This window comes from Corvus hawaiiensis, chromosome 4 (genome assembly GCF_020740725.1).
Source record: "Corvus hawaiiensis isolate bCorHaw1 chromosome 4, bCorHaw1.pri.cur, whole genome shotgun sequence".
Classification (NCBI taxonomy): Eukaryota; Metazoa; Chordata; class Aves; order Passeriformes; family Corvidae; genus Corvus; species Corvus hawaiiensis.
In genome coordinates, this window is record NC_063216.1 from 4,558,986 (window position 1) to 4,580,353 (window position 21,368).

General features: G+C 37.4%; 1 protein-coding gene across 21 annotated transcripts in view; it reads left to right on the forward strand.

The window, feature by feature from the left end:
* The window catches only part of PLEKHA5 (pleckstrin homology domain containing A5), a 162,373-nt gene that overhangs the window by 131,069 nt on the left and 9,936 nt on the right, over positions 1 to 21,368 (forward strand). For 6 of the 21 annotated variants that reach the window (XM_048301919.1, XM_048301923.1, XM_048301924.1 and 3 more), the window contains 9 exons: positions 9,669 to 9,731; positions 10,303 to 10,383; positions 10,518 to 10,667; positions 12,033 to 12,134; positions 13,203 to 13,314; positions 13,569 to 13,615; positions 15,115 to 15,232; positions 17,567 to 17,682; positions 18,939 to 19,148. In XM_048301919.1, the coding sequence (XP_048157876.1) occupies positions 9,669 to 9,731; positions 10,303 to 10,383; positions 10,518 to 10,667; positions 12,033 to 12,134; positions 13,203 to 13,314; positions 13,569 to 13,615; positions 15,115 to 15,232; positions 17,567 to 17,682; positions 18,939 to 19,148 (999 nt within the window). Of the gene's footprint in view, positions 1 to 3,814; positions 3,964 to 9,668; positions 9,732 to 10,302; positions 10,384 to 10,517; positions 10,668 to 12,032; positions 12,135 to 13,202; positions 13,315 to 13,568; positions 13,616 to 14,398; positions 14,588 to 15,114; positions 15,233 to 17,566; positions 17,683 to 18,938; positions 19,149 to 21,368 lie in introns of those variants that run through there. The other 15 variants (XM_048301915.1, XM_048301911.1, XM_048301912.1 and 12 more) reach the window with 6 other exon arrangements.

Genomic DNA, 21,368 nt, shown 5'->3' on the forward strand with positions numbered 1-21,368 from the left:
GTAGTTCTGGACATAGCTAGCAACCCTAGGCAATGATGATTTGTTTGCCAGTGTGGGACACTGAGTACATGTACCATCTCAAGTCTTCTGCGTTATCAAACTTTAAAGAATCACTTATTGTGTGCTGCTGAATGCAAGCCAGCTGTCTCCTTAATTTATTTGTACCCAGTAGTTACAAAAAGAGTGACCAAAACAGAACATAAGGTTGGTTTTTTCCCCAAGTAAAAACTGGACATGCTTTTTTGTCCTTTGCAAATAAAGCCATGGCAGAAGGTCCCACTTGAATCTTTGTTATTATCAAGAATTCCAGCACACCAGTCTCCTAGTACACTTCTGAACTTTATCTTGATAGTAAAACTTTCCTTTGGCTGAAACACCCTTTTCTATTGAGCTCATGTTATCTGTGTAAAACTCCCTATCCCAGGCTGGTTGGTCACAGTAGAAGTTTTTCTAAGTTTAGTTTAGTTTAGTCTTTTTTTTTTTTTTTTCCATTTTTTTGGAATAGCTATTTGTGTAAATAGCTTAGATGTTTAGGAGTTAAAATAATTCTGCTGGGACTTGAATTTTTAGTTTCTTTGCATTTTCAAAGTGTGCCTAAAAATAAACAGAACTTGAGCACGAAGTTGTCAAATAAAGGAGTGAAGGTCCCACAGCCAACATCCTCACTGTCTTGGTTTTTGCTTCTGTTTTCTCTTCTTCATCTCCCTTTTTCTGAGATGCTGAAAGTGGCTCTGGGAACAAGTAGTAAATTAAGGAAGGCTGAAATAGTACAAGGACATGGTATCTTGTGTTTCAGCCTAAAATTCTATATCCTATGTTAGCACCTTACAGGATACTACTTTTGTTTGTATTTTTAAGGTTATGTGGAACAGGCAAAGTGGCTGACCCAGCCCTTTTTTTTTTCTCTTACTCAAAGGAAGAAGGAATGCTCAAGGACAGGGGCTCTAGGGTGAAATTGAGACAGAATTACTGTAGAAAGAAGACAGGAAGGAGGAAGGAGAAGTGCTTCCTCCTTTCTTTCTTGGACAGAGGATTGAAGAGCAGAGGGAAGGTGGGAGAAAAGATCCCATTGCCACTGCTTTTACCCTCAGGGGGCTTGAGAGAAAATGGATAAAATGGCTAATCTGAGTCTTTTGTCACCCAAAACATACAGTGTCACCTCAGCAGGGAGGTCACCTGTCCTGGTAGGCAGCCACTGTCCCAGCTGATTGCTGCCACCTCACTAGAACAGGCTGGAATGTCATCTGTGTAGGGTGTTACCAAACGTGGAATCTAGGAAAAGGGAGGAAGAGAAAAGCTGTTGATAGCTTGGCTTTCCGGTTTAAAACACGAAATACCCACTCAGAAATAAACTAGCTGTTCATGTAGTTCACATGTCAGGGAGGTAGGGTCTTTATCTGCTTTTTTACACTGCATCAGTACAAAAAAAGGAAAGATGAAACATCACTTCTGCAGAGAAAGAGTTGTTTACTTGAAGTAGGAAGTGATAAAGCCAAGACTGTTGGATTTTATTTGGGCTTGTTGCTGTGTGGCAGTTCAAACCTTGGTTTGCTTATGGAGATATGAATTCCAATTTTTGTGACTTCTCTAATTAGAGAGAATCTATACTTTTAGTGTTACATGTAGGGTCTAAAATCTGTCCCTTATTGTACAAGAATGATTTTCTTTCTTAAATGAGTGAAAACCAAGGCTTGCCTCTGTTATGAGCAAGCCAATATTTTTCCTTGAGCTGTTTATTCAATGTGAATAGTGTCCAGCTTCAGTTTGAGAGTAGCCTTATGATAATGGTTGAAGACCACAAAATAGGTATTCTTGTCACCTTTTAGAGCATGGAACCTGCCACTGTATCCCATGTTACTCTGATTTATTTGTGCATTGGCTTTAGCCTTTAGAAGGTTTGTGACACAGAGACGCTCCCTCAAGATCCTAACTACTCAATACTTAAATGTCAGGGTTTTTTTGGAAACATTGATCCCAAAGGAGAAAAACACTTGTATTTGACTGCTCCAAAGGCTCTTTGATTGGCATTGCTTTACCAATTGACTGGATTTTGATCTTTGTTCCATAGGGGCTTAAGGAACTGTGACTTTCCTGGATATAACTGGCCTTTGTAGACAGGGTTAGATAAGTGTGATTAAGCATCAGTGGTAGTAAAAATATTGGAAGAACTCTTGTAAATCAAAGTTGGAGCTTCTAGAGAACAAAACATAACTTCAAAATGTCTTTTGAGCAAATACACTTTGCTTGTTTTCTAATCTGGATTGAAACAAACTTTGAACAGTTCAACAGAAATTAATTCTGGTGCTGTCTGTTGTTGGTCAGAAAAGAAAAATTTGAGATATTGTAGAACGGTATTAGCTAGAGGGTAAGAAGCTGTTGAAATCCTGAAAATAAAAATGCATACAAACCTGATTGCTCCTAATAAAATATTAGAGCCTCAGAGAAATTTTTCTTTGATAAATATATCAGTTGGCTGTAGTTTGATTACTTGGCTTTGGACCTTATTGTTGCTCTTCCTATTGAGATCTCTCTTGGTATCCCCACTCTCTGGAGTGCACCCACTCTCTGGAGAAAATTTTAAGGTAGAGGGAGAACAACTTCTTGTGTCAGTTCTGGTTTTCTGTTTGTGTACTGGAGATGATGGAGTAAATGCTAGGGTTGCTTGTTTAGGGTTTTTTCTGCCTTGAACAAACAGAGCATCATAAGCTTCTTAAGGTACCTTTTATTGGCTGATTAACTTACCACCTGATCAGACTTTGCAGTGGATAAAAAACAACAACAACAACAAAAAGGTCCTCTGTCTATAATAAGAACTTTTTTTTTTTACCATAAGACAAAAAAAAATACTGCTCCAAATGTACAAGTTAGGCTTTTCCTAAATAATTTGGGGCAAGAAATACTAGAAGGTATCAAAAATTCATTCTGTTGCATTTCCATCTATGGAAGAAACCCTTGCTGTGCACATTCATAGAGAGTGCATATATATACACATAAATGCAAAGTGAAAGATCATGAATGCTCCTTCACACACTTCGTAACCATACCTGAAACAGGTATTGCTAAAGTTTCCAACAGGTCCTAAAGTTTCCAACAAAAATAGGAGGAGGATTGTGCATTAAGTGAATTTTCAGTTTCTTTTGGAGAAGAAAACCACCTGTTTTCATAATTTTCCCCTATTGTTAGGGAAGTCTCCTTTCTAAAACCAAAATGCCGTACTTTTTCCTGTGTTGCACACTTTTCTGAAACCCTAAATGTATGCAATCTGTACTAAAAGACCCGATTGTGACATTTGCATGCTTAACAATAAATACTGATCATTATAGAAAATGTCCTGCCAGATCCAAAATAGTTTCACACCTGTGCATGGGGGTGGATAAATGCAACAGGCAATGATTCAAAGTTAAATCAGTGCAGTATATAAAGACATTTTGTGATACATGAACATAAGTCTATTCACAGGCTGGGAAAGCTTACATCTTTTTAATGTACACGGAGTTACTAAATCTGTAATTTAAAAGGTTTTCTGATAAGGGTTTGAGTGTTCCTGCTGCAAAATCCAGTAATCCTTTTTGTTTCAATATCATGCAAAGCCAAACTTATTTTAAGCGGTTTTATTTTTTAAAAGGGAGAGTGTTGGTGAATAAATATTACATTGGTTTTTGAGCATTTACGTTATTTTTGATATATTTGTTCGATATTATTAAACTTTTCAGATGTTGATATTACTGAATGATGGAATATATAAAAAAGCATGGGTTAAAATGTAATCTACTGCATTATTAGAAAGAATTAAAGTAGAGGCTATATTTTACAGTGTCGTCTTTCAAATCTAGCCATGCTGTAAACTGATGTTTGCTGTATGCTCCTCCTGATTTGAAATAGATGAAAGAGAATGAACCTTTAATCACCATGGTTCACACTATGATTGAGAACTCGGCGCTAAGACCGCAACTGTACCAGCAAGTAAGGTCTTGGATAGTGAATGAAATTGCTTTATCATCTGCGAAAATTTTCCTTAGTGACAGTTTTGGTTGTTCCTCAGACTTATTCATAACATTGGTGTTTCTCTGATTTGCTTTGGAAACCCACAAGTCATCCATGCTTCCTAAAATGCTGCAATATCGTTAGCATGGCTTTCGCTGCGTTTTTGTTGTTTAGTATTAAATGTACACTTTTGAATAACTTTTTCTGTCTAGACAATTTAATTAGTTGGTGCTTTATGCAGGCGTCCAGTAAATTCATGAAACTTCCAATAAGCTTCCAACATTTGTCTTAGCATGATTCTCTGCAATTAGTGTTCAAAGGTGCTTCTTTCTTTTGACCACTACAAAAGCATGTGAGTGGTGTTTACCTGGTCATTTCTGGCAATTTTGTTTTGTTCTAGGAAGTGGATTTACAAGTTTTTGTTTGCACCTACCAAGCCTTTAGCCACTTGAAGAAAGCAAGGATCAAAATTACTTTGATCTGGGGCCTGTAAATCCAGAAGGCAGTGTCTGTTCATAAAGTCACAGCAGACTTTACTGTGCACACTTACAGAGTACTTACCAGTAGTGCTGGTTGGCAATGGTAAGATGGAAGAAGAATCGGAAATGTGAATGGAAATATTGTCTGTGAGTTGAGACCTGCATTAACTTATGAGCATGGCCAATCCCTTTCCGTTGGCACCGCAGTGACTTACGGATGCTGGGGCCGAACTGAATAGCCCCTGTCAGGCAGGGGATGCTTAAGAAGTTTCTTTCCTCAACTACAATGAAGGTGTTGTTCTCACAAGGGAATATCTGGCCAGTTCCCTTGCATTTACGTTTATGCCCTTGTGAGCCAAAATTATGCATAAAGGTTGCACAGTTTGAAGAAAAGGGGATGTTCTGCCATGTAAAACAGATGTTTATTGTTGCTGTGTTTCTAAAAAATGCTGCAGCTTAATTGCATGTTTCATTTTCTTTAAAGTCAACTCCACATCGTAAGTTTACTTCCGATCCAAAAGTGTTGCCAAAAAAATCTCAGCTTTCCAAAGGAAGCTGGGTTGGGATTGACTGATTTCATGACCATCCAATTTGTGCTCCTAATGCAAAACAGGAACTTTAACATGGAACCTGAAGGGGGGAATGAGAGAAGTAAGGTGTCCTCAAGCCCTCAACGAAATTTCGGGGGGTTGCTGTAATTTTTTAAAGGAGCCTGACTGCTAGGATTTTGTTAAAGCAAGTCAATTTTGTGTGATAGAGTGTGTAAGACAGAGAAATCAATAGGTGTATAATGAGCAGAGGTGCTTTAGATGTGTCAGGGGAAACTCACCCGAGCTTCTAATATTAAATAGACATATTTGAGGTGTAGCTGTGCCTGGGCTGATCTGCTCCTGTCTTTGGGGATACCAATAAATTCCCAGGTGCTGCCCTGATGAAGCTCTGCTGTCAGCTGCAGTATCTGCCTTCACCTTGCAGGCACATCTGCTGCTTCCTATCTGACACTGAATAAACACCTTTTTTGACATTCTTGTCAGAGGAACAGTGACTCTAACAGGTCATGAGGACTGAATAACCTGTTGCCATTAGAGATGAGGTCTCTTCAGGTCAGAGTGTTTGTGACATGTTGGAAGGCTTATGCAGAAGCTGCCTTAGCTGAAGAGTAACATCATCTTCTGCTTTCATGGATGAAGTTTCCTGTATGAGATGTTGAATTAACTGACTTTCAGGATAGGCTAAAAATACACTCAATGTTTCACTGCCTAAATAGTCTTCTAAACTTTTGTAATGCAAAACTGACCTGTTTAAAATTCTAGCAACTTGTTTAAAGTCTAAACAATGTATAATGTTTTATTCAAATAAAATAAATTGGTTTAACAGTCATCTTTCCTGCTGCAGTTTTAAAGAGATGTGAATAATTGGGAGAAGCCTCTGTGCAAGTGACTGAAACTTGTTTTGTTGTCAGGATGCTGAAATAGTTTGTGATGACTGCAGCCATTCCTGTGGATAAAGAAAAGGATCTTTCTCAGCTTCAGTTTATTCAGTTCTGTTTTAAGTCTGAGCTCATTTAGAGTTAAGCAAAGGAAAGCAAGAAAAGCTTGTATTTAATTTAAGATGTCTTGCTTCCTGTTTGTAATGATTAATGGTTCTTTAGTAAAATAGCAAAAACATCTATTTCAAATGTGTCATTTATAAGACACTTCTGTTTGTGATTTGTTACATCCTCAGAGTTATTTAGATCACTTTGACTCACATCAGTCTACTCTGCAGACTGTGCTGTAAATTCACAAGTACAAGCCAGGGAAATTATTCCATATGTACAGACAAGAGAAAAAGGATTTTTATGGACTAGACCCAGTTCTACCTTGGTTTGGGGTTTTTTGCTTCTTCCTAATACTGGATGAGGAATGTTAATCTTGTTCTCTAACTAATCTTTTTCTCTAAACCAGTACAGGCTGACTTTAAAAAGCAAAATTTTCCTCAATTCCTCTTATATGTGAGTTCTCTTGAGGAGGAGAACTTAAAATCTGAGTGCAACAAGCTAACATCCAGGTCTTGCCATGGATAATTGTTCTTAATAAATTCAAATAATAGAAAAATAGCCCTTAAGTGTTTTGTTCCTATAAGGATAGGGAGGTCTTGCTTATGGCTTATTATTATTATTATAGGAGCTCATACATTTAAGCTGTTAGGCATGTTAGATTTTGAGAGGTTTCAGGTTTTGTTATGAACACAAGATGATTGTGTTTGAGCTAAAAATCTTATTTTTTCAATATGTATTTGAAGTGTGTTATGTCACAGAATTCAAAATTGAAGGAGACCCTTGCTTAATGGGGCTAAATGCCCTTTGCCCTGCTTCCTGATAGCAAGAAGTATTTTAAAAAGCAGAAGGCCTCTTGGAAGTCTTTATTTTAATCTTGTGCTCAACAACAGCATGTCCTAGGTTGTCCTGGTTTAATTTCCTAAGTGCAGCATCCTACAGAGGTGCATAGCATGCTTTTGGGGTGTGAAATGTCCTCCTGTATTTTTATTGACTCAAAACAGTTAGTGGAATCTGAAAATAGCTTACAAAGTAATGAAATAATGCTGTCACTTAATTGTTTTCAGTATCAGCTACTTAAATAGCTTTAACCACTTGTGTCTCAGCAACACCTTATGGTGTCCATCATGGGGGATCTCTCCCTTTCTGGGAATCATCTGGTACTGGTGTGTGACAGAGGTGGGGACTGTACAGTTGATGGCAAAGGATTTCTAACCTAAGAAGGAGGTTCAGTTAAGGTCATGTTACTTTTTCACATGCAAGATACACATTTGGCCAAACTCTGCATGTGCAGTTTGCCCTTCAGAAATGCTAAGTCCTATTCGTAGGTCCTCAGGGTGCTGCTCTCTACCGACTGGGGGGCTTTTGGTGTGTTTCCCCACGTTAAGAGGAATGGATTTGGTGTGTTTGAATAGGCAGATGTTGAGGGAAAGGGAAGCCAGCAGCAACTCCTGTCACTGCTTCAGTAGATGGCACTCTTGCTCTGGAATTACTGTCCTGGCAAAGGCTTTGTGGGAGCGATTTGGCAAGAAAGGCGTTTGTGGAACATGACATGAAGTACATTTTGATAACTTGGTCATTGGAGCTCTTATAATGCGTTTTCCAGGGTTATGAGGTTGTTAACCTTGCCTGAAATGTGTAATTGCGTTTTGTCTGCTGCAGTTCCCGTTGTCATTCCAGCGGGATGCGATAGCATTGCGCACTTCTTGCCTTGAGCGGATTTACTGATGTGCCGTGAGAAGTGGAGCTGCTGTTTTGTCAGAGATGGATTAAGTTATTCACATTATTTGGGGAGGTTTTGTGCTAAGTCTGTGTAAGGCGTTGCAGTGGAAATGTTAAAATGAGGTGGCTCTGCAGCAGTGCCTATTGTGGGGAGCTGGTACTGCTGACCAAAGCAAGAAGTTGGTAGCATTTGAAAAGTGTGCTAGGATTTTAATAAGAAGAATTAGCATGGCTACAGTGTTCTTTGAGAATCTGTTTTCCTCTTCTTAATACTTAAGATGTGTTCCTCTCAGGAGGTACGCAGGGCTAGGGATGCTGAATTGGCAAACTGTTTTAAACTGAGCTATAATTAAGGTTGAAATGCCAGAAAAATGAAGGTTTCTCTTTTTTAAAAAGTATAAAAAATGCTGGCTTGAAAAAGCAGTATATTTTTCCAGCTAAGCCACATAAAATGCTGAGCAGTGACTTGGAAAGGTGTATTTTTCTAATAGGGGGTAATCTTTCTTGTGTAGTATCTTTCTGTTGTGAAATATAACTAGGTTTCCTCTGTAAGTTAAAGACATTTGGCCATGTTTATGAGTTTTATTTAAATATTTCCATTCCTCATTTTTCTCTCATTGTGATAAAATCAACAGTAAAACAACACAACTCTACAATAGTGGGAGTTTAAATAGATATCTTAATTTGTGTGACATTCATGAGGTGCAAAAGTGCTGTGGCTTTTTTCATATTCCAACATTCATTTTCATGAACTGTCCATTTCAAAGAAAGTTACTGTGTGTTTTTAATACACTATACATACTTCTAAATTGTCACCAGGTACATTTGCATGAGGTATGTGGGCATAATATCGTGAAATGAAACACTTCAGTGTGTTGAAGATTTATTTTATGTTTGGAATGCTTGTCTCATTAACCCTTCCCTAGTCCTTTTATTTATTAAGTGTCCCTTAACACAGACTTGTGTTTTGGTAGTCTTTCTTGTACTATAAAGTCACAATAGCCTAATTGTGACAGACACATGGAAGGAAAGCATCTCTGTCAGGACTCTGTACACACAATGTTTTTAATTAAATAGAATGTGAAGGTTGATAGTGTTATGTCCATACTTGCTGTATAGGATATTAAGTAGTTACTGCATGTGACAGTTCACTCTAAAATGGGGAGCTGCCTTTTTTCTTGTAAAATACTTTAAAATCTTGTTACTGGTCAGTAACAGATTGAAAAAGTTAAGAACTTAATGTGAGGAGCTTGAAAGTATGAAAGTATTTTGAGGTACTTTGTATCCTTACTCGCACAAGGAGACAAGTTTGCCTAGGTCCAAAGATAAAATAGAAGAGCTTCCATTTGTGGCATTTCTGGTAATGCTCTGTTGGAGGGGAGGAAATTCTATGAAAAGTAGGAAATCCATATGGAAAATCCATGTGAAAAGTGGTGGCTCTTACTGGACGCATCTATAACAAGATATTTACATATATGTTGTAAGCTTAGGTCATTCTGCTGTGGTTTTGGATTCACATCAGATCATCCTGCTTGTGAAATACCTGACCTTAGTGGGGCTAGAATGGTTAATTCAGAGTAGAATGAGCCCCTGTATTTAGAATTCATATAACAAAACTTGGACACAATGATGCATCATTATTTAGATGTACTCTGGCAATTTCATCTTCCTACATAATCCATGTGTGATTGAGTTGTACATCTTTAAAACTCCAGTTTGCATTAGAAACAGCCTGCTAATTTAATGCAGCTCTACTGGCAGTCTGCTTGACATTCCATTTATTTACCTTCATTAATGTATATTGGCTAAATATGTATTGTTCAATGTGGTAGGTTTACCTTTCAAGCAAAAGCTGATTTCTGTGTTAAAGCTCTTAAGTTGAACAGTAGTTTTCATTTTCACAGTCCAACTAAGTTGTTTTATGGCAATATTATTCTTCCTTATAGTTAACACAAGAAGAATGTAGGGGTACACTATACAAATATAGAACTGAAGAGCTGGACATTGATGTAAGTCATTTGTATTCCTTCTTCCCTGTAAATGTTGGTGTTTGTATCTTGATTTTGGCAATGATTGTCCTCCTGGCTTTTGGGTTTGAAACCCGCTTCATACAGGTGATTGCCAACAGAAATTGCATCATGAAATTGAGGGACATGTCTCTGTAATAAGTTTCTGACTTGCAGGAAATATTATATTTTTGGCTGAAATTTTAACTCTCTGATACAGTGACTTGAAAAACCATGGGACAGACTGTGAATGTATAAAATCATCTTTATAATACTAAGCAATATGTAAATTAAAATAGAATCTAATACCTATTATTAAGTTGTAAAGATTTAGCTGTAGAATCATAAATTATATGTTTTGAGCTATGCTGTTTCAAGTTATAATAGCACTTCATAGTAAAGAGGGTTTCTTAAGTAACTTGAAAATGCAAGACTGGTGCCTTCATAATTTTAGAATTCTTATTTTAATAACATTTTATACAGATTTGTGTAATGATTTGATCAAGTTAGATTTTGATTACTGAAGATGTAAATAACAAAATGCTAATTGTGGTAATTTTCTGTTCTATACTAGGCTAAGCTTAGCCATTTATGTGAACAGGATAAAGTTGTGCAAGCACTGGAGGAGAAGCTTCAACAGCTACACAAGGAGAAAGTAGGACAATTGTATTTATTACCTAAACTGGATGTTATTTTACATGCTTATTATCAGAACATTGATAGCTGAAATAAAATGAAAATCAGCCCAATGATGCAGAACATTAAAAATAATTCTTTTTATTACAATAGTACACGCTTGAGCAAGCTTTGCTATCAGCAAGTCAGGAGATAGAAATGAATGCAGATAACCCAGCAGCCATACAAAATGTAGTCTTACAGAGAGATGACTTGCAGAACGGACTGCTCAGCACTTGTCGGGAAGTATCCCGAGCCACTGCAGTAAGTACCACGTTCTTTCCAGCAAAACTTAATGAAGTGTGAAATTATTATGTTCATATTCTTAATTGCATTAGTTTTGCTTATTTTTGTACTGCATCCCAACAAAAACTCAGTTGTCTTTTACTCCCTTGTGTTTTTGTCAAAGGCGGAGGGAAAGTGATCTTTTCAGTGCATTCATCGAGTGGTCTTTCTCTAATTTTTTTTTTTTTTCCTGACCAGGAATGGGTGCATACAGACTTTATTGGTGTGGTAATTATCATCTTTATGAAATGAAAAATTTATAGCAGAAGAAGTAAATAATGAAAATAAGCTATTTCATGTGATGGCAAAATAGCGTCAAGCACAAACTTTACTTGACTTATTTTAAGCAAAAGCCAGCTGCAGGACTGCCGTAGTCTCTCTTAATAGTGGGCCATTATATTTAAAAGATCTTCCAAATTATGCACTTCTAAAAGTCGTAAAAAAAAAAGGGGGGGAAAGGAAGGAATTGCTGTTTGCTGTCCTTTTCCGCTTTGTGATGGTTTCTGCACTGAAATGACAAAGAATCATTTTTGCCTACTTACAGATATATCCAAAAAGGTATTTCAGTGTCAGATTCCAGGGGGTAGCTGTGGTAAAACTGGTATGATGTCAGCCCTGAAATACTGGCTGTCTAACTGAATGTTAGACTATCTTGTAGAAGGAATTGGTTGGACACAGAAAAGGGAACCAGGGGAAAGGAAATCCTCAAGATACACTTTCCCTCATTAACTTTTTAATTTATTCCAAATGAGTAAATTGCTTGATGTAGGCTGCAAAAGTGAGATGGTGGGGCCGACCTCAAAGAAGAATAATTTTTTTTCCCCACCTTTTCCTTGTGGTGTTTGCAGTTGCACATATGTAAAGTAGCGGTGCATTCGCGGGCCCAGGGCGCTCCCTGGCAGCCTCGCAGGCAGGGCGGGATGAGTTACATTGCCTTGCATAATGCATTGCCTATGCACACACATGCTGTGCACTCACACGTGTATTCCGGGTGATAAAAGAGACAAATTTGCATCCATTTTTGTGGCTTTTCTGCCTCGCTGGAAAGACAGCTTAAGATCCACATGCCTGCTGACTATAAAGGCGTATTCTGAAGAATTTGCCCTTGCCTATCTTTTCTGTTGGTGAAAAGACAAAATGCTGTTTGTTTGAATTTCATTCAGTGTCATTAGAAAATCAAAAAGCTGTTTAAACATTGCATTCTCTAAATTAAGTATTTATTTATTGCTGATACCTATTTATGTGTTACTTCCTGAAGTTTCATGCCACTGGAAAAAGAAAAAAATTGGGTTTTTTTTTAATTGAATGTGCATCTGTAATTCTTTTAATTTTTTGTATACTTAGGAACTGGAAAGAGCTTGGAGAGAATATGATAAATTGGAGTATGATGTAACTGTAACAAGGAACCATATGCAGGAGCAGCTCGATCGCCTTGGAGAAATTCAGGTGTGGCAAAGGTCTTAAAGTACACTCAATTCACTTTGACTTTCTATGAGTTTTAAAACTAAACAGATGAAAAAAGGGGGACAAATGGTGAACTAAATTACAAACTTTCAATTTCTTTTTCTACCTTGTAAGTTCTGAAGAAGTCTTCAGTTTTTCCTTTTGTTTTTTTAAGTTATAACACTGGTTTTCCTTTGTCTGGAAGCTTCCTTTTTTTGTTGTTTCAGTGAGCAGCTTTGAAACAGGGTGGCTTTCTCAGACCTTAGTTGTACTGACAGTCATAATAAATCTTCACACAAATCCTTCCATTTAACTGAATGTTTTAAAATTAAATCATTCTATCAAAATAAATTATTACAGCAAATGTGTAGGTGTTCCTTCAGGCCTTACAAGCGAAAGGTTCTGCTGTGTATTTTAGTACTCACTGTGCAGGACTGGACAGTGTTGGAGCTGAATTCCTAAGGAGAGCTCTCTTTGACACACACACAGAGACATGGACATGGAGGTGTGCGCAGATTACCTGGGTTAGGCAGATGGGTGTGGTTTGCACTGCAGATTCTTTGCTCTGGGGGTTGATTTTCTATGCAGTTTTAATCAGATTACAAGGAAGCCCAAAATCTGTAAACCTTGCATTGATTGGTCCACAGTGTATATGTCCATGAATGTAAATAGGTTTATATGCCAGCGTGCAAACACTGTGTTCATCTGCACCTGTTTTGGGGCTGGAACTGATGGTTCCTTCTCTCTGGTTGTGTGTGGGTCTCCTGTGCAAAGTCTGCTTGGATTTTCTTTGCAGACAGCAGATGAAATTCTGTTCTTTAAATGAAGTTTGAACTAGCAGATTGCTCTCAAATTGACTGAGGCATTATGAAATTAATTAATCTTACACTTCTTGTTCCAAATTATATTTGAATGTTTTATGGGAGAGTGTCTGTCATTACTGCATTTTATTTTCCTTCAGTGCGAAAGGATACGCAGTGTGGTCTAAAGAGAGAAAAAGGTTTTCCCCTTTTTTCCCACTTGCAGTGTATTCTAATGTACTGGCCATATATGCTGTTTGTTCACTGACAGACTGAGTCAGCAGGGATACAGCGTGCTCAGATTCAGAAGGAACTGTGGAGAATTCAGGATGTCATGGAGGGTTTACTTAAACATAAACAGCAAAGAAGCTCTTCAGAAGCAGGTAGGCCAATGGTTTTGTCTCATAGGAAATGAAATTGGATCATACAAATTTTTAAAGTACAAGCTCCACTGGTGCTTTTGAATGTTTGGAAAAATGGCACAATGGCTGAGGAAAGAACAAGCAAATACTACTTTAAGTTGATGCTTGGTGTATTTGTTTGATAGCAACAGGTTGTAGTACTTTTTTTAAAGCTGTTTATTGAAAATAATTTTTCTCTTTTTTTTCCCTACACCTTTCCCCCTTCCCCCAAACAGGCATCATGATATCAAGGACATTTTCTTCTATTAAATATAAAAATGAGGTATGGTTTTAGCATGTTTACTATTTTAGCATTATGGAAGTTGTAATGTGGCTATGATAAAAAACAAGCATTATCTTGAACATTTTAAGGATGTCTGAAGGATGTATTCAGTATGTTTCTGTAAAAACACTGCGTTATGAACTAGTTTTAAAGACTGATACCTCCACTAGTAATTTTAACGCTTTCATTTGTACTGTGTCTCTATATTCTCACTGGTATGTTTCTCTTTTCCATTTCTTACCTTTTCCTCTCCCTAGGCTCTTACCATAGAAATATAAACCCTGATTTACGGATATATTTTCTACCCACCACACTTTTCATGGGAAGAAATACATTGCTTTATATGTTTATTCAGATACTGAGCCTGGTTCTCAGATGGCCAGAGCACCCACAAGAAGAGCTGAAACTGTGGGAGCTCCCAAATGTTCAATTCCTCTGAAAATCTGGCTAGAAGTTACAGTTTTAAAGGGACATTGTCATGATTATCTAAAGTGTATGCAATATACATCTGGCTTACAGAACTTTCTAAAAGCTTAATTTATGTAAAAATCTTGCAGAAGATAATGGATTTAATTTTTAAAAGGACGATTTAGAGAGTTTGTACATGTCCAATAGGAAGTGCAGGTGTTAGAATTTTTGTTGTTGTTGTTAAATGTGGCATTGTCCCTTTAATTGCAAAATCTATAGCTGCTGTAGCCATGGTAATATATTTTTCTTTTTAAGTTATAAATAATTGTACCAGGTGCACACGTCTAAATAAGGTGACTATTCTACAATCTTTAGGAAGAGGAAGTAGTCCCACCTCGTCCTCCACTCCCTCGGTCCTATGACTTTACAGAGCATCCTCCCATAATCCCCCCTCTGCCCAGTGATAGCAGCTCCTTGCTCTGTTATAGCAGGGGCCCAGTACATCTGACAGAAGAAAAGAAGATGTACCAAATTCAAGGATATCAGAGAAATGGATCTTACTGTGTAAGTGGCTTCAACTGCCACGTTGTTCTTGAAGCATCCTCCCTCCTTTGCACAGTCACCATTTTTGTTTACTCATCTGGCTACTTTTGTGTTATGGTTTTACTTTTATTTGGTTTTGTTCATAGCTGCATCATTTGCTCTTCACATTTTCCTGTCATATCTTCTGTGCATATATAAAATGTCTTAAGACTTAAATTTCATAAAATTAGATTCTTCTCCTCACTAGTTTTTTAAAAAACTCTGGGCTCAGTTTTTGAAGCTTTTACTAGCTTGTTTCTAGAGGATAATTTTAAAAAATCCACAACTCTGCCTTTTTATAGCAATTTTTTCCTGTAATTTCTGATTGTCTGGAAACGTTGTTACTCAAAATAACTACCAAAAAGTACTTCTGCCATAGCACTTGAACAATGGAACTCTGTCTTAAAGTGAGAGCAGAGTTATCACAAAATAATTGGGTTTAGGTCTTAAGACATAAATACTTGTACCAAACTGCCTCTTTATTTACCTCACACCTTGATGTTCCTCAGGGTCCTGATTATAGGCTTTATAAGAGCGAGCCGGAGTTAACTACAGTAGCAGAAGTGGATGAGTCTAATGGTGAAGAAAAAACAGAACCAATTTCAGAATCAGAATCTTCTGCTAAAGGTTTGTCCCCAGGCACTACAACCTTTCAGCTTTTTCACAAGGAATGCAGAGCTTAGCTGTGTTACAGAAGCTGCCTCATGGTTCGTGCCTTTGTAGCCTGTCCATTTCTCAGTTTGATGGAACAGCTTCCACAATAAAATAATGATTTAATTATATGACGAGAGAAATTTCAGTCAATTACACCGCAGAAAAATCAAACATTACACTCACCAACAACCCTGAAATCCTTATTGACACCATGTCTAATCACATCACTCACATTCCCCACACACCATTCCCTTGAACAATTACCCATTTTATGTTCTTGCCCTTGAACAATTACTCAGTTTTTGAATCAAGCTCCCGATGTTATGTCGCTGGAACGTCCAAAAAGGCAGCACCACAGAATTTTCAGGCTCTCATAAGGCAGGGAAACAATGTCTTTTTCTTTTTTTTTAATCTTGTAATTGTTGAATTGCCTTCTGTCCTCTGATATAATAGGAATAATGATCATGACCTTGGAGTGTACAGACAATAAAGGTCTTTGCAATTGCTAAATGCTTTAGATTCTTCTCTTCATCTAGCTCCCATAAAAGCTACTAATTGCTTGGTAGAGTCTTTTACCAGGAAGTACTTCTCAATTCTGTTTGTTAAAACACACAGAATAGGTTGTTAAAGGTGACTTCAGGAAAATGCTCAGCTTTACTGCCTCCCAAAAACCGTATTAAGAGCTTGGAGAAAAAGTACCTAAACTTAGCTATTTTTTACCCCTAAGGATTGGTGTTTCCAGTGCCAGCAGGACCACTCCCTTCCGTTTTGGTACTTTGATGAAGCATTTACCGAGCAGGCTGGTGCAACAGTAGCAGAGTTTTACCAAGAATCATAATTACACAAAGATACTGTCTTCATCAGAATGGTCATAGAGGTTTTTAAAACTAAGGTTAGCATACAGTTTGGGTATAAACTGTGTGAATGATACTGTGATATAATTAAGCTTGCACTTACCACACAATTTGTCAATTCAGATTCTCTGGGGTATTTGCTGAGATAAAATGTTAAGGCACATAATTAAATTTCTGTTAATTTGGTGGCAAAAAATGGAAGGTTTATCATGAGATTTGCTAATCATCAATGACCTAAATTGAGAAACTTTTCTTTCTGACAACATGCCTACATTTTATTGACCTGTGATGTTTCTTATTATTCATAGTAATTTATATCAAGAGGTAATGATCAAGACAAAATAAGAAAGTCTACACTGACTATATAAAGCAACCCAACACTTTTTAAGCACCCCAGTCTGCTTTCTATCTCGAAGACAGAAATTATTTTACTACGTCCATTTGTAGAAAAACAGTCCTCAGTCAGGGACAGCAATAGCACAGTGTCCTCTAAGATAAATAATATTTAGGGGTGTGGGACAGAACAGCTGCAGTGGTAGCAAGCAGTGAGGGGCTTTGTATATTCTAAAACTCTCTTTGGTCTGTTGTTTATCATAGCTGTGTTTTATCATCTGAGCATAGAAATTTTCTAACAGACATTTCTTGTTCTGGGCATTCACTCGTAGTAACGATCCCCATGCAGTAGGAAAATGTAACCATTTCTGATTGTTTAAGTTCTGTTATGGTGTGTATGCCACTACAGCTCTATGCTGGTACAGTAAACAGTTTTATGCCATTCTGTTTTAAGGTTTTAAGCTGATAAGGAAAGAAACTTAAAGGCAGCTCATCTCTGAGTTTTCTTTCTTGCTGTTTTAAGAAGTCATACTTAAATGATGGTGGTTTCTTATTGAGGGTGGTTCTAAAAATTAATAATTTCAGAGGAAATTTAAACATTTTTTCTAGTGGTTGTGCACATTAGAGTACTGAACACTTCTCATGCCAGCCATTTCCCTCTCTTTTCAAATATCAGCATTTAAAGAGAAATGGGACCATGTCAAATATGAGACCAGAGGAATATGATGACCTGTGTAGTACATAAAGGTCACACAAAAAGAAAATGGAATTCTGCTGTGTTTTATCCTTTTTATTGTCTAAAGGAGACCCAAACTGTTGCTTTATAGCAGAATATCCTCAGCTCCTGTTTTCACTCCCCAGCTGACCAGGCTCAGGGATGATTTCAGTCACACACAGACATGAGCATGGGTGTGCACACACAAGTGAGGCCATCTGAGAGCTGGCTGGACCTACGGTATCTTCACCCATCAATTCTCAGTCCCTCTGGCCTCTCCACTTTCTGAATCTGCCTTTTGAAGAGGAATTCCCAAGGCTGACAACATGTGTTTTCTAGAAGACAAATCAACAGTTTTTGCAGTGTTTTGCACAGCACTTAGTGTGTTGCTTTGCTGTTTTGCAGGCTCACATTTCCCTGTGGGAGTTGTACCACCCAGAACCAAATCCCCAATGCCAGAGTCTTCAACAATAGCATCCTATGTCACTTTGAGGAAGAATAAGAAGATAGATCTAAGAACGGTACTTCAAAATAACCTCTGAGTATTGGACATGTTCATTTTAAGTTTGGTAGTTACTTCAAAAGTTGAAGTTATCTTAATTTTCTTTAACAAAAAAAAAAAAATCACTGTTATAAAAGCATTATATACCAGATTAATGGAGACAGCTATAGACAGAATGATAAAGTTGTGTTGTGTGTGTTAAACTGCATGGAGACACTCAAACTGGGCAAGAACTAAATGGTAAATGATAAATCTACTGATCTGCTGAAGTTCAGGCTTGAGTTGAAAGCATATGAAGTATCTTTGAAGGACCTGTATTTGGCAGTTTAACAGCCCCTTTATAACAATCACAGGCTTTTATTTATTTCATTACTAAAACAATTCGGGAAATAGCTAAAGCAGCCAAAAAATAAGGATGTAATAAGCAGTATGCAGGCAATAAACCTGAAATGTTAGATTAGACAGTTCTGTAGTCTCTGGGTTAAAGACACATTTACATGGAGTTTGTGCAAAAGAGAGGAAAACTTTCACCATAGTTACAGCCCAGATAGTAGAGGAGAAGTTGTAAGAAGACTGGGAGAGGAGAAAGAAGCTCACAGGATGTTGACTGGAGAAAGAATACCACTTTTCATAAGTGAAATCAGTTACTGTAAATGTCCTGAATGCAGCTGATTAGCCTGAAGTCGATTTTTCTGTCATAAAAAAGTATAAATCTGTCTGAAAACCAGTGAATTTCAAGAACAGAGTAGGTAAATAGGTGTTATTTTGGGAAAAGTATAATGCTTAGGATTACAGATTTTTAAGTAGTAATAAATTAACTTAGTTTCAGCCTGCACTTGCAGTTAAATGATGCCCAGCTGTAGTTTTTCTTGAAATAAAAAGGCAGGAATTACTATTAGATCAACTGGTATAAGTGTCCTGGATCATTAAATTTCAATTATGTTTCTGTCTCAGTCAAATATCTTGTGTTTGCCAGTTGTATAATGTCTGGTAAATTGTTTCAGCTTGAGAGAGTGGCTTTGAGAGAGCATCTACCCATTCTCTTAATGTTTATCATTGGTGATGGTAATGTTACTGTTCAGAAGAGCAAATTATTCCTTCCTTTTATTTTGAATTTCAGTGTTCATTGATAATTGGTTCTTGTACTTTTTTTCACGTACATAGGAGGTCTTTATTTTTCTGCTCTTTAGTAAATCAGTGATCTCTTCTGGTGAGTTACCAGTTTGGCATCTCGTTTTTTTGAAACACATATATATATTTTTGCTTCCATTTAAGGAAAGACCAAGGAGTGCAGTGGAGCAGCTGTGCCTTGCAGAAGGCTCACGGCCTCGAATGACTGTAGAGGAACAGATGGAAAGAATAAAGAGACACCAACAAGCTTGTCTGAGAGAGAAGAGGAAAGGACTCAATATTATTGGTGTTTCAGACCAGTCTCCTTCCCAGACCTCGTCCTTTGTCAGGGATAATCCGTTCAAAGTGACACAGGTGGGTCCCACGGTGATCACAAGCTTTGATGTGTCCAGCTAAAAAACAAAGGAGTTTATTTGAGACCAACTGTAGAGTCACAGATGCAAAAAGACAACCTTCATGCTGACACCTAATGACAGAAGCCACTTCTTTGCCTTTTTGGAAAACAGACAGTTCAAATCCACATCCATTTGATTATGCACTGTGATGTTTGTTAACAGGGTGGGGTGTTTGAGTCAGATTTAGCAAACAACATGAAATTGCAAGGTTTGTGACTGAAAACAGGATCAGGAAGAATCATGACTCATTTTCTGTTGAAATGAAGTCAATGCTGATCTTTCTGCCATGTAATATATTCAAACATCTGTAGCAATTTTAGGTGTGTTTATGATCAGAGCTCCTAAGTGGTGCTCTTCTGCTGTGGTGTTTAAGCCCATAAATACGTTACAATAGAACCCACACTTTTTTTTTTCACTCATTCTTAAACTTGTTTGTTTGCCTAAGAAGTTTAGTCAAGAGTGAAGGATGGAGAGAGAAGAGGAAGATATAACTGCTTGTCATTAACCAGGAAATATTATTCTGAAGATATATCTAAAAACCCACAAACAAGCCCCAAAACGCTGAACCAAACCCAGATATAGGATAGCAGATATTAAGCAGCCTACTACTTTCTAATATCAAGAATTCGTTTTCTTTTCCAGTAGTGTAATGGAGTTAATTTTTTGGTTGGTTTTGGTTTGTTCGGGTTTTTAATCTTCTGGAATAGTTTTTTCTTCAGACCACACTGTTTACTAACTTTTTAAAAATTATTTGCTTTTCCACTGGTATGGAAATGCCTTCTTTTTTTGTTTTGTAGGCATTTAAACATCTGATTTTCCAAAAGCAGATTAAATACATTGCAGTGTCAGGAAATCAGATATTTCCAAAGATGTTTTAGGTTTGCATTTTGAGTTGGTTTTTTCCCTCTCAGCATGGTAAGCTGCTACAGAGCTATACAAAAGTTACTTTCTCTTCAAGAACTTTGCATCCCCAGAAGACTCTGAATTCCAGTTTTGCCTTTGCAATAGAGCATCTGTATTTGGGCTGACATCAGGAATGCTGTATGAAGGGAGTTCCTACAAATATTTCTGTGATTAACATTGCCTTTCTAGAGAAGAGGTCGTGCAAAGCAAAGCTTTGCAGATGTTTTGTTCAGTTGTTTTTACAGAGGTGTTTAAGCTTTATCTCTTCCCTGTGGTATTGTTTCATACCTGAAGGTGAGGAAGCTGCAGTCCTGTGCATGGTACCTGGGTAGCCAGCACAGGGCAGCAGAGTGAGGGAATGGGCCAAATCTGTGCCAGAACTCAAAATAATTCTGTTCATTTCACCATGTTCCTCAGTCTTCTCTGTGAAATCAGGGCTCTGGGGATGATAAGAAATTTATATAGTAAGTGAGAAGATCTCGGAATTGAATATTTAACTAATAGTCCATGTTGCAAAGTCACTTTTTCTATCACAACTTAAATTCTTCCAGAATGCTATTTGGCTAAAAGCCCCAGGATGAGGTATTATGCTGAGTAATAGCTTCTATTTCTAAAAGCATAGTTTCTGTGTCTATTGATTTTTAGAAAAATGGTGCAATGGCATTAACAGCTGGAAGTCTTTTCGACTGTGGTTTGGTTATTTAAGAATTGGAGGGGAGAAAGGATTTTATAAACGGCCTGCTGTGTAATTTTGAAGTGATTACCGTAATACAAAAGGAAGTTGCTTCGCAATCGTTGTTGGCACAAGCGTATGATAAGGGGTGCATACTTTAATTTAGGAGAGCAAAGACATTGATTTATGAACTCACTTACGTGGAATTTCCTCTTAACAGAGTGCATGTGTTAGATCACAGGAATTCAGCCTCGAGATTTACTGCTTCCATGGCTCCTATTTTTCTCAGCTCCAGTTCTTAGATGAGCCTCCCTTTGGGTCGGTTTGCTGCTCTGCCAATATAATGTTCACAGTTCACAATCTTAAGTCACCTCTACCATCCTTCCTCAAAATTTTTATATCACCTTATTCTCTGTGCAATGGATATATTTTTTTAAGAAGTAATTAATATCCTCTGCCATTATCAGATATTATGTTGTCCTCTATTAAATCATTTCACACCATAGGCTTGGAGGATACCCAAGATAATTGGAGGAAGTGCATGCAGGTGCACTGTGAATTTTGAGCTGAGAGCAGATTTTTATCGTTTTTTTTTTCTTAAAC